Source organism: Ammospiza caudacuta, chromosome 6 (assembly GCF_027887145.1).
Source record: "Ammospiza caudacuta isolate bAmmCau1 chromosome 6, bAmmCau1.pri, whole genome shotgun sequence".
Classification (NCBI taxonomy): domain Eukaryota; kingdom Metazoa; phylum Chordata; class Aves; order Passeriformes; family Passerellidae; genus Ammospiza; species Ammospiza caudacuta.
Genome location: NC_080598.1, coordinates 49,402,002 through 49,416,690, shown reverse-complemented (window position 1 = coordinate 49,416,690; position 14,689 = coordinate 49,402,002). Strand labels below are relative to the sequence as shown.

General features: G+C 34.9%; 1 protein-coding gene across 2 annotated transcripts in view; it reads left to right on the top strand.

Annotated features, from left to right (window-relative positions):
• The window catches only part of TTC7B (tetratricopeptide repeat domain 7B), a 117,336-nt gene that overhangs the window by 30,620 nt on the left and 72,027 nt on the right, over positions 1-14,689 (top strand). Inside the window, exons 6-8 of one of the 2 annotated variants that reach the window (XM_058806325.1) lie at positions 8,810-8,888; positions 10,022-10,194; positions 13,422-13,485. In XM_058806325.1, the coding sequence (XP_058662308.1) occupies positions 8,810-8,888; positions 10,022-10,194; positions 13,422-13,485 (316 nt within the window). Of the gene's footprint in view, positions 1-8,809; positions 8,889-10,021; positions 10,195-13,421; positions 13,486-14,689 lie in introns of those variants that run through there. The other variant, XM_058806326.1, reaches the window with a different exon arrangement.

The following is a 14,689-nucleotide window of genomic DNA, read 5'->3' as shown; positions in this document are numbered from 1 at the left end:
AATTCAAAGTCAATCACAGTTCTTTCAATATTTCCTAATATGGTCATTGTTCCAGGCTGCTTGTCATGTGGCTGCTTTTAGGGCTTGCTTTTTTATTTTTTTCATTTTTTATCTTGGGTTTACCAGAACTGAAGAGAACTTCAAATGTATACTTTTTTTAAGAGGGATAAATTATAACTTGCTTTTTAATAAATCTATTTTAAGGATGTCTTGTTTCATTTTTAAATATATCATCCCTCCTGATGTTAGGTTACAGAGAGTAGATTTGAGATCTTTCCAGGAAGCTTTGCAACATACTTCAAGTTTGAATGTTATCTAAAATCATCTTTATACTTGTGTGTCAGTTTCAAAGCAGAAAAGAAAATAAGATAACTTTTATAAATGCTGGAAGACCGTAATTTCAACAGTAACATAGGGAGTATTGCTGCCTACCTATAAAGTTGGTTGATCTACTTCAAATTCCCCTTTCATTTGTTAACAGTACAGAGATTTTCTTTTAAGCCTATTAATCGAGATTTTGTAGAGAATTCAGTCATTATATTTCAGGTATGCATTATCTTGTATAAAAAAAGTGCTAGAAAGTGCTTGAAACTTAACTTAGCCTTTCTGCTAAGTGGTGGTATTTTGAAAATACATAGAAATGCAATTACCTAAAGGAAAAAAAAGAAGAAATTGAAGTGGAAATAGTCTGAACCAGAAAAGTGTTAGTTTAGTGCTAATAAGACACAAAACTGAAATTAATGGTTTCTTCTGAAGCGTACAGAATTTTATTAAAGAAACAAACTACATACCCATTTTTCACTTGGGAGATCAAGAACATTTCAGCTTGGAAATGTGTAACAAAGAAGTTGAGGAAGTTGTTAAAAAACTTGGAGTAGGGTTTGTGTGTTTTTAAAAAAATGTTCTGAAATGTAACTTTCCATTCTTTCAGGCTGATTACATAACTTGTGTAGTAGTTGCTTTGTAATTTCATATTGAAGGAGTTCAAAGCCTTGATGTTTTTCCAAGAAAAGCTGTGAGCACAGGAACTTTGACATTGGTATTTAACATAGCTATTTTCAAGTACAATGCCCCTGAGAAAGGACAGCTCTTTAGGTACCCAGTGTTTCTTCTATCCTAGTATTTGTGGTGTTGTGAGATTTACAAATTGATTTTGTCTGGTTTATGGTTTTTATTTTTGAGGTAATAATGTTCACAAATATACTGGAAATGTATGCTCTTGAAGCAAAGTGGGATTTTGGTTGAAGTCTAAAATCAGGAGGCCATCATGTGAAAATCAGACTTACCTGGATTTCAGAGCTATTTTTTTTGCTTCTGCTTTATTTTACACCCCCTCCATGGATATTGCTCTCGATCCAGACTGCAGTTTGGTCTAGTCTCCATCATGGTTCACATTCTCAGTCAAAACCTGAGCATCCCAGGGATGATCTGTACTCCTCATGCAGCCATTACCTCTGCTGGCACTGCCACAGTGAAGTAAGACATTCCTAGTCTCCTCCAGCAAGTTGTTTCTTATAGACTGGCTTCTTCTTCATAGAAAATTAGCCCTGAAAAAAACAAATTAAAAAATAAACAATTTTTTCTCATTTTTCATATAATTGAGATAATTGATTTATATTGACTCTAAATGTTTGACAAGCATAACAAAAGCCCTCCTTAGAGTCTAGGACTTAACTATGTAGAATTTCTTTTATCTGTTTTTTTCTTTTCTCTATAGCATATAACAGAAATTGCATAAGAACATTACTCTCTTTCTGGTAAGAGAGGAGCAATGGATAGGAGGCAGTCTGTAGGTGCTTCTGTTCCACATGTATATCCATACAGTGCTCTCAGATAGGGGTTTTATGGGGGTGAAGTCCATGAGAGAAAGATTTATGTAAATGCTTGACATAAATGCACATGAAGATCCTGTAAGATCAGCTCTCTGCTGTATTAGAATAAAGTGCAAGATACCCATCACTCTGCATCTCTTGAAATCCTTTTGCACATCCTACATCAGTCTCAAAGCAAGTTGGTGTTTAAGTAAAGAATAGAAAGTAAGATGAAAACATTGAAATCCCACAAAGTATCACATTTCTTATTTGTAAAATATCACTGCTGTGTGTTGGAAAGCAAACAAAATCACTTCTGTTGCAGTTTTCAACACAGCTTTGTTTTCTATATGCCTGCTTTTGTGTTTGTGTGCTTAGGAAGCTAAGGCAGGAATATATTCAAGATAGGAACAAAAATAATTTCTCTGTGATTCTGAGCAAAAATAAGTTTTCAAAAGATATTTTATTGTCTGTCATAGCAGATGCTTTCCTCATCCTTTCTTCCAATACTGTTCTCACCTGTTAGTTTTCATTGAAAAAACTATTTGAACATGAGAGGAAATTATTATCCCTCAGACATTCAAGATAAAATCATCCATTATGAATGCTTTCTCTTTCAAACCTTACTGTATGTTTATTACTCATAACTGTGTCTTAACTTCAAGAGTTGAAAACAAGATTCCGTTGTGAAGTTACAGGTGGGAAACCTGGCAGTGTTACATGGAAGACTAAGGTGGATATAAACATGAGGGAATTACTTTTATTCAAAATCTTAACAAGTTTTGTAATAACTAGTTATACAAAGAACAGTGAAAGTAATGTTAGTATCTGAGTTAGGTTCAAGACTGATACTCTTAATAGTTTGTAGTTGGGATTCTGATTCCAGCTCACTTTTTCCAAGAAGATACTTAGCATTTTTTAGCCCATGTGCCACATGTCTTGCTAACGGTGGCTGTTGATTGCACTTGCAAGCGTCAAATAAAAGGTTTTGGTTTTATGTTGAATTGTGATGGGTGGCAGACAAAATGGTCTTGGATCTTCAGATAGGGAGTTAATATTTCATTGCTCCCCTCAAAATACTCATTTTACTGCCCTACTTAATGTTCTTGTATTTCCACTGTGCAGAGAAGCTGCTATTGTCATTTTCCACTGACCCACCCTCCTTCTACCCTCCTAGTGTGCATTTTCCTTGTTTGCCTTTTGCTGGTTCAGATGCTTGTTTGATTCTTCTGTGGAGTTTTGTTGTCAAAGAAATCACAGCTTTCTGTCATTCTGGTGGGAAGAATTGATTCACTGGAAGGTTGATAATGGCTGGTGTGGCTGTCAGAAAAGAGATGGGACCATGCAGTTGAGAGTAGGAAAATACCAAGAAAGAAGAATGGTGGGAAAAGGAAACAAACACTAAGAGATGAGAATGGGGAGGATGAGATCTTCCTCTACAGGTTGTGAGCCATTAGATGGACTAACTACCAGTGGAGCTGCAGTCTAGGCAGTAAGTGTTTTCATTTTGAATGCATGAATGCCAGAATTGCTGCTTCATTGTGCTCTTTCAAATACTTAGGCTTGTGTAGCTCTAATGGCACATCGAAGATGTTTTATTTATAAGCTCAAACATGTGGTAAGAACTTTCAAGCATCAAACAAACATGATCTTTTGTAGCAAATTTGAGATATCTGGGATTTTTCTTTCTGCATGAGGTAACAATGGATAAAATAAGAAGCATGCCATGATAATTCTTTAAAGTAGACTTCTAATTTTTTTTTTTTTTTAAGAGTAGTTTAGATTCTGGCAGCAAATTTGGGATTTTCTACATTTTATTCAGAATATAATGCCCAGTGTTAATTAATGTTTTGTGAAAATTATATAATATTGTGGGTGTACTGAAAGTGTAAGTATGAAAGGGAGAGTGGGAAAACAGAACTGTCTGAAGTTGCAACTATGCTGCCTCTCATAGATAGGTACCTAAATGCTTACCAGGATGATTTCCTAATTGTGGATTAAGTTATACTTCTCCACCATCTTAAACCTGATGGAAAACAGACACACACATGAGTCACAATCATCCAAAGCACCATCCTTTGTGCAGAGTATGTAGTCTTGTCCGTTTGGTCAGGCCTTTAATAAAGTTATGGAAGCAAGCCACAGAATTGCAGTCCTTTTAAATTTTTTTTTTTAAATTCCATCTCTGTAGGGCTATAGAAAGCAGTAGGGTAAGTTGCATTCCTCAGTATTCAGATGTTCTTTTACAGCTTAAGAATTAATCTCTTGATTTGTCTCATTTCCTGCTTTTTGCTTAGGTAGTAACTTCTTTTAATATGAAATTGCTTCTGGCCTCAATGCTATGTAAATGACTCTTAATTGGCTAAAAGTAATAGCTAGAGGGTATGGATTTTAATAACTGCATTTTTTTGTAAACATGTCAGTTATACTGAAGTTATTGAAATGTCACTGTTCTGATTGGCATGCATTTTAAGAGTTTCACTTGCCCTTACTCCTTACCTTTAAAATAATTCCTTTCTTTCCTTTCATATTTGAATTTTTGGGAGAAAAAAACTCGCAAACTTTAAAACTTGCAGTGTCCTTATGAGTTTACAAACGTTGCATTTCTTTTTCAGTTTATAAATACAGACAGAGAAAGCACAAGAGAAGGTGGAAGTGAGCTCAATTCTGAAAGCAACTTCTACTTCATTGCTTTGGTCAAGCCCTGTAGATGTCATTGTTATTGGCTTCTCTTCCCTTTTAAAAGATGAATATTTAAAAAATGTGATATAGTAAGTCTCAGCAATGAAGTAATAGGGTAGTATAAGTAGCTCAGCCTATTCACCAGCATGGTTCTGGATGTGCTTTTCTCTCTTAAATGGGAAAAGCTTTGACAATTTAGCCACCAAATTGCAAAGTAGGTGAGATTTGGTTTAGCTCAGTATGCAAAAATTTATTCCAATTGAATTTTTAATCACTGAAAGGCAGTGGTAGACTAAATATTTGAGGTTTTTGACTGAGAAGCATAAAGGAAATGCCTGACAAAGCCCTTTTCACTAACTGAGAAGATGTTACCAAAACATGCTGTAAGGACAGAGTAAATTAATCTTATCAACATTTCTAAGGTTAATTTTCAATCATTCCTTTTTACTCTGTTTTGAGTATACCGTGATTTGATCTCACTAATTTTGTTATAGAGAAAAGTGTTAGGGGGTTTTGTTCTAATATCATTCCAACATAGGCTGATTTTTGTTGAGCAGTTTCATTCTTTTCTGCTTTTTTATGTGTTTAAAACCACAAAAATAAGAAGTATTGGTGGAGGTGAAGTTTATCTGGACCAGTGATGCCAAAGCACTGTGTTATCTGATGCTAAACATGCTTTTTAAAAGCAAGAAACTTCTTGGTGATGATGGTGACAAATTTGTTTGTGCCTAAAGTTTGCTACTGCTAATGCTTATATACACCTTTTCTGATCCTGCCTTGAAAGCTTATCCTTGATGCCCCTTAATTTTCTTCCTGTACTTTGCTTATATAATATCTACAGTTTTTAATTTCTGTCTCTGTTCAGGAGTGAGCACCTTTGTGTAGCTGCAGTTAAGATATTTGCATTATTTTAAACAGAAATACTATCTGAAATTTTTAAGGAGCCTAAAAGCTGGTCTTGTATCAGAATAATTAAATTAGGTTCTAACATGAGTATTTGGGGTTTAGAGTGCAAATATGTAGACCCAAGGATGCAAACAGGCTGTACAGAATTTCAGTAGATTTTGGTTTTCAGCCTAACTGGCAGATTGCTACTTAAAGAGTCCAAGTAGGGGTGTTTTTCTTGATAATTTAAAGCGGCAAACATTCTAATTGTCTTTAAAAATGAGCAAGATACAATTCGAAGGAGTTGATTTGAGCATGTTCTGGAAGGAGGCAGTCATAGAAATACACGTGTACATTACTATCAGTGTTCATCTGTGGGCTGTCTTTGTCTTGTCTGAAATCACTGAAAACATGTCAGTTCCAAGTCAATGTTAATGTACCTTAAAATTCCTTGGCCCTGAAAGGAAGGGATCTCAAAGTCGTTTACAGACACTGTGGGACATTGCTGTCTAAGTTAATGTGCCCTTTTGCTCTGGCATTCCATCAGCACAGGGAGAGCTGCTGACATGCAAGCACATCCTAGTGAAAAGCAAGTAAAAGCTGTGTGTGTCCCAGGCTAGGAAGGAAACCATGTACCAGAGCAGCCACCACTCTTCTCAATGTTACAAACTGTTAACAAATACAGGAAATGTACTTCGCTAAATGCAGTGTGATGTGGAGATCTACCATATTATCAATGGTATATTTTGCTTCATTTCTTGTCTCTGAAAGCATTTAACTCAATTTTAGGGTGCTTTAGATTGTAGTCTTGAGGAGGTTTTTTTAGTAAATTTCATGTAGAAGATGCTTGACAAATCTGTTTTGTGTTTGTCTTGATCTGTGCAGTGGATCGCTGTTAAATGCTTTATGAAGCAAAAGCTAATTCTGTATTTTAACTGCTTTTTTTCTTGTACAATCTTACTGCTTTTTCCATAATACAGTAGAACTTCAGTCACAAGTTTCATTCCCTTGCAGATACTTAAAAAAGTGTAATTGGTAAATAAAAGTAACCTGTCATGAAGTGTTTGAAGGCTTGTGAAAGTTGCATGCATTTTCATAAAGTGTTTTGTTATTGTTCTTGTAACCCATCAAAAGACATAAACTTCATATGGAAAAAATGCCAATTCCTAAAATTTAATGAAGTTATTGTGATTTGAAGTTCTACTACATAGTATGTGTTTCATCTGCACTGGGAAAATAAAATTTCAAGCTGACAAGTTCTTGCTCATAAGTTTTTTCAACAGTTTTGCAAGGAGCATTTGCAGGGAGTTTTGTGGCAAATCTGCTTTGTTTGGTTGGGGGTTTTTATATTTTTTAATCTTGTTATAGGGACACATTTGTGACTTTGCAATGCAGTCTTTGAGAGAGAACTCCATTAATGAGAAATACCTACTTAGACCAGAGGACTTAAAGCTGGGATTCCAGTGGACTGCTTTTGTCTCTCTAAAATATTTGGAATGTGGCATTACTGAATGATATTTTGGCTTTACAAAAGCGCTGAATGTATCCAGCTTCAAATGAGTTTGGAGGTTTTCTTGAAATCTGCCTTAATGACTTTCTGTCCTTCCTTAGTGTATGAAGTTGGTGTAATAGTCATCAGCTATTGAGGCTGCCTGTTTGAAATGTTTAAATTAATATAATTTTTCACACAGTTGTTTCCATGCAGATGTTTGCACAAGATGAATTTCATTTAGTCTGTAGTAGCTGGTCACTCTGTGGTCAAGCTTTGCTGTAGCACATGGGCTTTTTACAAGCAATTTTTATGTCTTGTGTGACTGGTGATTATTTCTCTAGCCAGCTGGTGGCATTCTTTAGCATAACTTTGAACCATTCATATGGGTTTTGTTACTTGGTCATGCTACTTCTTTTAAAATTACCTTTTATATAAAAGTATTTTAGAAGATGAACTTGTGCTGATGAAAGATGATGCCCATGCTAGTGAAAGATATGTGGAAACTAAAGTTTCTGAAATATCCTGATGATCCTTTGTTATGTAAAACAGAACAGAGATGAGGCCTGTCATGTAATCTGAAGAGTAAAATAAATGATTAGGTCTCTAGGTAAAGTGATGGGAATCCTACAGTCCTATAGCAAGATCTCTTGCATCAAACACTAGTTTTAGATATTCTGCAACTGAGTTGAAAGAAAGTACCTGTATAAAAATACTGGCTTTTTTTGAATTTGTACAGAGCTGCAGTTCAAAAGTCAGTATTTTAAACATATTTTTAAATACAGACAGCAACAAGGAAGGCAGTTTTAACATCTGATTTATAGTGCAGTACAATAGTGCTTTTACTTATAGAAAGCTTACACAATATGTAATATTTCTTGTCTCTTTTGGCTCTGTGTTAGGTAAATGCTATGCAGCTTGCACATAACATCACACTTTAGGACAATATGTGATGTAACAGCAATGATTTACCACAAAATACACTTTTGATCAAATAATTTTCTTTTGTAACTAAACCTGAAGTAGTGAAATGGTTGTCCTATCTGTTGTGTTCACGTTGCATTGCAGAATTCTGTTGTTCAGGACAACCTAAAGCTAACCTAATCCTTCACCAGTTCAAAGACAAATTGTATTAATATAAAGTAGAATATTTTCAACTGCTTTTATGTACAATAAAACCTCCAAACAACTGATAAAGAGATGAGAAAAAGGTAAAGCTATAAGATCATTCAACATAATCTATTGTTTGAGAAGAAAGTTCAGACCTGCTTAAATATCAGTGATGCCTCTGAGGGTCTTGAATCTCTGCCAAAGCTGTTTAGGCAGCAGATGTGGAAGTGTCAATGGAGAAACTTGGATTGCAGAAGCCACATGGAAAGCAAGTCAGAGTCAAGAACAGAACACTGATCCCCCAGTCCTCTTCTGGCCACACAGTGAGCCTTAAACTGTTTGTGCTCTTATCTTTTTGAAAAGGAGTTCAAAATTTTATGTTTTGTCTTGCTTTCAGGGTTACAAGATTTACTAATTTTTAATCTCCCTGTTTTAAGGTATTAAGGGGCAGCTAAAATGGATTTTTTTAAGGTTTATACTTGAAACCTAATGTAATTGAAAACTTGAACTACTGTAGCAATGAAAAAAACTTTGTTTTTCTTTTTTTCTTTTTGAGATGGTTGCTTCTTACTTTTTTCCTTGCTTTCCCTTGATCTATGTACTGATCATGAAAATGTTTCTTTTTTCAATAAACTGTCAGGGAATGTTGTTACAGTAATCAGTGGTGCGGTTCCCAGATGAATATCTCTATATAGCCATCTCACAGAAAGGCAATGAGGCTAAGAAAGGAAAAAAAAAAAGTAGCATGGATTTTAACTACTTCATTGAGTAATGTTTTAAGATGTTACTTCATCCAAGTTGGAATACTGTCAAATTCTATGTTTATATACAGGAACTTGACAAGAGGAGTTGGTAGATTTAGAGAGTTACTAAGAGCTGTCGAAACAAGAACTACACAAAACCTGCGAATGGTGAGTTACATTAAACTCCTTTCCTATTCTACCATTTGAGTTTCAGTAGGCAGAGAAAGCACAAATACAGTGGATGAGTTAGAGACAAATAGCTGGATATGTAGCATATTGATAAGGACCTGTTAGCCAACATTTTGTAAGGTTACATTTCCTGGCTTAAGAATGATTAATGAATGATTAAAGTAAAGAATGTTTTGTACCCAGTCTCCTCCCTATTCCTTTTTCTTGTTTGTGGTTATAATTAGAACCTGACTGGTCTCTGATTGACCATACTTTCAGCCTTAGTTATAATTGCCTTATTTATGAGTCAATGTAGTTTTATGTTCTGTAAGGTAGTGGGGGTGAGAACAGAAAGCATAATTTTTGTGTGGTTTCTATCAAGTTGAAGGCTATCAAGTTATAAAGCCTCTTAAAGGAAAACCATAAAAGCAAAATCATGAATATTTGTCACTTATATTGTCAGAACCTTGAATCTTTTATATAATAAAAGTAGAGGCTCATTTTTTACTGCCATGTAATTATTTTCAAAATATCCTAGATTAGTTTCCTAATACTGGGCCTTCAAAACTTCCAAACTAGTAGTAAGGAAGGTAAGTGATTTCTTAATTAATTCAATAACTGATTCCTAGTAAATATATTAAAATTATTTAATACTAGACTTTCAATGGAGAAGGATAGTATTGCAAATTTTAATAGGATGAAGAACATCTTATGATAAAGGAGTTAAGGTGGAAGATGCACATCTTAGGGTGCTCTCTGCGACTTGGACTGCTCCAGTGTGTTGTCTCCCATGCAAACAACTGCTCCAGGTCTGAAGACGTAGTAGAAGTTATTGAGCATCTTAGGTTATTGATTTTCTTAGGAGTAGCAGCTGAGTTGTTTATACTTCAGAAGTATCTGGATTAACTAACAAAAAGGAAATATTGTTTGTTATTGCTGTTATTTTTCTTTGTGTTTAGAGAATTGAACTGGGTACTTTTACTTTTTAAACAGCATCATGGCTGGTTTTTTTGGATGTTATAGAGTACAAAAATACATTCCATATAAATAGTCGTCTTGAGAAAAAATCTGAGCATTTTTAAGAGTTTGTATTCAGCATTTCTAGAGAAAATATTTATCTTTTGCTTTTACAGACAATAGCAAGACAACTTGCAGAAATTTTGTTACGCGGTATGTGTGAACAGAGTTACTGGAATCCCCTGGAAGATCCTCCTCACCAATCACCCCTTGATGATCCACTGCGAAAAGGTTCCAATATGAAGAATTATGCACTCAGTAGGAGACCACGGGTATACACTGGAGAGAAGTATGGCTGAGTTTAAACCTCTTTTGTTTCTATAGTTGCAGTTGTTACCCAATGCACTGGATAATTTAGTTTGCATTTTTGAAAATGTAGAAGGAATTTAGCAGTGTGTGGATAGATAGATAGATTCTCTGAGGAGAACCAGGGAAGAAATATGCTTCTCCCAGGGGAAGTTTGCACTGCATACATTAGACCTTTTGTTCTCAGTTGCAGAAATATTTTTTTATCCTGGTGTATATGATAGACTTAATATCTCTTATTATATGTGGGATACAAAAGAAAACATGAACTGGGTAGCAAATCAGATACTGCACATTTTAAAAGTTATGTGCTGCTTCTAGACATCTATTATATGCTTTATCATAGAAAGGAAATATTCAATAATATGGAGATTCAAGTTGGTCCAGGAAGCATTATGAAAAAATAACATGTCTAGAAGTTTATCTAGCAGTTTCAAAGCTAGTTTATTTTCCATAGCTAATCTTTTAGTTATCATCTTAATTAGTTTTGGCATTTCTTTTATGATTCCACCTTTTAATTCAGTTTTAATCTTTCGTTAAATCAGGTAAGTGATACTTTTTGGTTCATTTTTGTCTGGTATATCTCATAGTGAATTCTAGAGTAGCTATGGTATATTTCTTCCTTCTTGAAAATGTAACTTTTTTTCCCAAAGTAATCACCAATAGGGTTACTATTAAATATGGATAGCCATTTCCTTGAATTTGAAATTTTTCTTCAAAGTTAGTATCTTGACTATGAAAGTAGCCCTACTTACTTAAAGGAGGGATGATTTGTTTTAGTGTTCACTTTATATTGTAACATAAATACCTGCAATATGACACCATTTGAGTTGTTTAGCTGTATTTTTTTCAGAGTTCCGTTAATGAATCTTTTACACAGCAGCAAGCCCACATAATTATGGCGTCTTTACTATTATTAAGTAGAATGGCCTTTATCTTCAAAGACTTCTAGCAGTTCTCCTTCCTGCATCCAGAATAGTTACAGCAGGTTTCTCAGGCTCAGTCTTTCAAACTTATGTTCTCCATTCTCAACTCATCCTTCACAGCAACATGCTTCCTGCAAAAGTGGGATTTTGTTCAGTTTAGTTGTCTTGTTCTTGGCACGTGCAGGTGAGGAGTTCCACAATTTCAACAGAGCATACAATTAATTTTATATGACCTTTCATCAGGTCAGACTGGTTAATACCATACCACATAAAGTATGTCCAGCCAAGCATCTCATCTCCAGCAGTGACTGAAAGCAAGTATCAAAGACAATGACGTCTAGGAAATTTTTTCCTAGGTATTCTTTTGACCACCAACTCTGAATCTGCAATGCACTTTTTTCTAAGTATGTTGCCTGACATTAAATAACTGCATTGTGTTCTTATGAGGATTATAGATGTAATTTGGCTAATAGCATTTATGGTTTTTTAGATCTCTGTGTTATTGCTTCTTCAGTTTACTTGAACCAGTTCTTCAAATGAACATAACTTCCATGGTTTGCCTTTGGTTGATAGCTGTTTCATGTTTTCAGTTGCTTCTTTTGCCCTGTTACACTGAAATTATTTTACTCATGTGCCTGCATCTATCAGGACAAACAGAAAATGAGTTCAGTCAACTTAACTGAGCTTTTTTGCTAAGGTAAAAGAAATGTCTCGCTAATTTCTGCACGGGAAGGATTTTGAGACAAACATCAACATATCTACAAAAATACGTTTGAAATTGCTAGAGGAAATAATGTTTGCTTTTGTTTTGATAAGTGGCTTTTTAGTAGTACTTTTTGGGGCAGCATCTCTTCTTTCTCTGAGAGAATAATTTCTCCAGCAACTCTTTCCAGTCATTATTCTCCTTTCTGGGTGCCATTGTCAGTTGGTCAGGTTAAATCTTCTTCCAGGTTGTTAAATTCTGCATAGAGGAGGGGATTGTTTAATAAGGAGCACTCTGATGCTTCCTCGTCACTCCTCATTCCTCATCGTGGGTGGTTCTTATTCATGACTAACTGTGTTTTGAAATTTCTTTTGTTATGTAATAACAAATTATATGCTAAATTCTAAGATTTGGAATACTCTTAAAAATCTGGTGAGCAGTTGCATTGATTAAAAAATAAAAATACAACAACAGAACAGCTGCCCTGGGGTCTTAGCTGTTGTATATTTCCACAATACGTTCACAATGTTGCTTTCAAACTGCCTGGAATTAAGATGTCTTTTAGTTTCTATTTTCTTTCAGACATTGAATTACTGCTTATATTTCTAGTGCTTTAAAAAAACCTGAAAAGATGTTTTAATGTCAGACAAGTTTTGTTTCCTGTCTATTATGTATTGTAGTTTAAACATCCTTGGGACCATAGGAATTGATTACTAACAGCAACAAATAATTTTCTCCATTTAAATAGGCAATTGTGGAACTAATGGACTGAATTAATAGAAAATACTGCTTGGGCTAATTCAGAAATAGTTTAGAGGAAGAAAGCTGAACAGATAAAACATAGTCACTAATTTGGGGGATTTTTTAATGTGTATGCAGATGGATTGATGAATTCCTGCCAGTACCCAATGCAGATTACTGTTGTCTGTCCATCAGCATAGAAGAGTTTTCAGAAAGTATCCAGTATTCAGAGAAAACACTAAAGTCTAGAAACTAGTCCTATGCAAACCTTCAGCATTAAGTTGGAAGGAGCTGTACTTCATTACAAGCAAATAATTCTACTACTTAGAGCTAAGAGTGGCAAACAGGTGGAGATTGTCATGGATCTATTTAAAAATATTCATAGCTATTGAAAGCATCAGCAAAAATTTTTAAAGACTAATAGAAGTATTTCTCCACATACTTCCTAAAATACAAAAGTTCTCCTGTTCTTGTCCGAGAGTTTCCTCTTGCCAGAACTTGAATTAGTGATGTAGATGGAGCTCAGACAGATTAGGTGTAACAGGCTAGGTAAACTATGGGTTTAGTGTTTACAGTTGTCAAATTATGTTCAATTTTGGGATATTTGAGTAAGTTCAACTCTGACAGCTGTGGTAGTTTTGTTCTTTTATTGTGTTCAGCCAGCTTTTCTGAAATGCAAATACAGAGCATTGCAAAGAAATGCATTTTAACAAATTGATTTTTTAATGCAAGTTACTTTCCTTTTCTTTTTTGGACATTTTCCAGTTTTTACAGTGCTTTAATATATACTCATAAAAGTAATGTGTTCTGCTTAAATAATTAAATTTTCATTTTGAACAGCATCTTCTGTCCTCAAGAAAATACAGAAGAAGCCTTACTGTTGCTGCTTATTAGTGAATCTATGGTAGGTAAAATAGAGTGAATGTGCATTTTCTGTATGTGTGTGCTTTCCTTGGTTTGTTTGGTTTGGTTGGTTTGTTTCATTTTTAGTTAAAATGGGCTTTTTTTTTCCTCAAGCCTTTGCTTTTTCTTTTATTTTCTGTTAGGAAAGCAGGCAGTTATTGCTGAAACTCAAATTTTTGATCCTCTGAGCCAGCTAGATGAGGTCTGCAAGTGTTATGGAGTTTTTTCTCTTTTAGGCTGGCTGTACCCAGCCTTGTTCCAGCCAGAGGCAGGTGAACAAGCCAAGTCCTTCATTTGGCATCACTTACCAGCATGAAGCATTGTTGCACCAGTTGGTTGCTATTCAGACAGACACAAAATCTAAGTTATTTTTGTTGTAAAAAGCAAATAAAAAACTACTAGAAGAGCATAATAAACATCATCAAAAAGTACCTTCCTTTGTGCATTAAACTTCAGTCACTCAAATTTGTAAGTTATTTTTAATGATACTGACATTCAGTCTTGGCTACTGAATTATTTTTTTAAATGTCCCCATTTCCTCAATAAATGATTCCTTTCAATGGTCTACTTGTGCCCTTTATCAACCTGCCATATTTTCTGCTAGGCATCAATCAACTGCCACATACTGACATTCTCATATCATGTCAGTTTTATGTTCTCAGATAAAATAAAGCGCTGGAGCTTTTGCTGGGTTTTTTTTTTTAGCTAGAGGGGTGAAATCTCTGCAGTCTCAGGCATCATGCAGTCTTTCTCACTGCACATCAATGAGATGAAGTCTTTTAAGTTCTACAGGTGATTCAAATGCTTACATGATTTGGCATAATTTCTGTTTTGCTACAGTTAAATAGGATCAGAACATTTCAATGAACATTGTCCTAGTTTAACTGTTTTAAGGTGGCAGATATTTACATTGTAGTGCTAACTGCTTTCCTCATTCCTAGTGATCTGCCTTGCAGTATTCATGACAGAATCTAGAAATTCTGTCTAGATTCTGATTTTCACAACACAAAAAAATCAGCTGAGCAAACTTATCTTTCGACTTATCATATGTTGGTTTTGCTACAGAATATGCTGAGGGATGCTGCCTGTTTCTCTGTAATGTGCAGCAGTGAAGATGTAGAGAATTCTGATGTGAGCTGTGGTCTTGGTGTGAAGTGAAAGCAGTCCCAGTTCTGCAAGATCTGACTGCTGATTGCTGTGTGGTA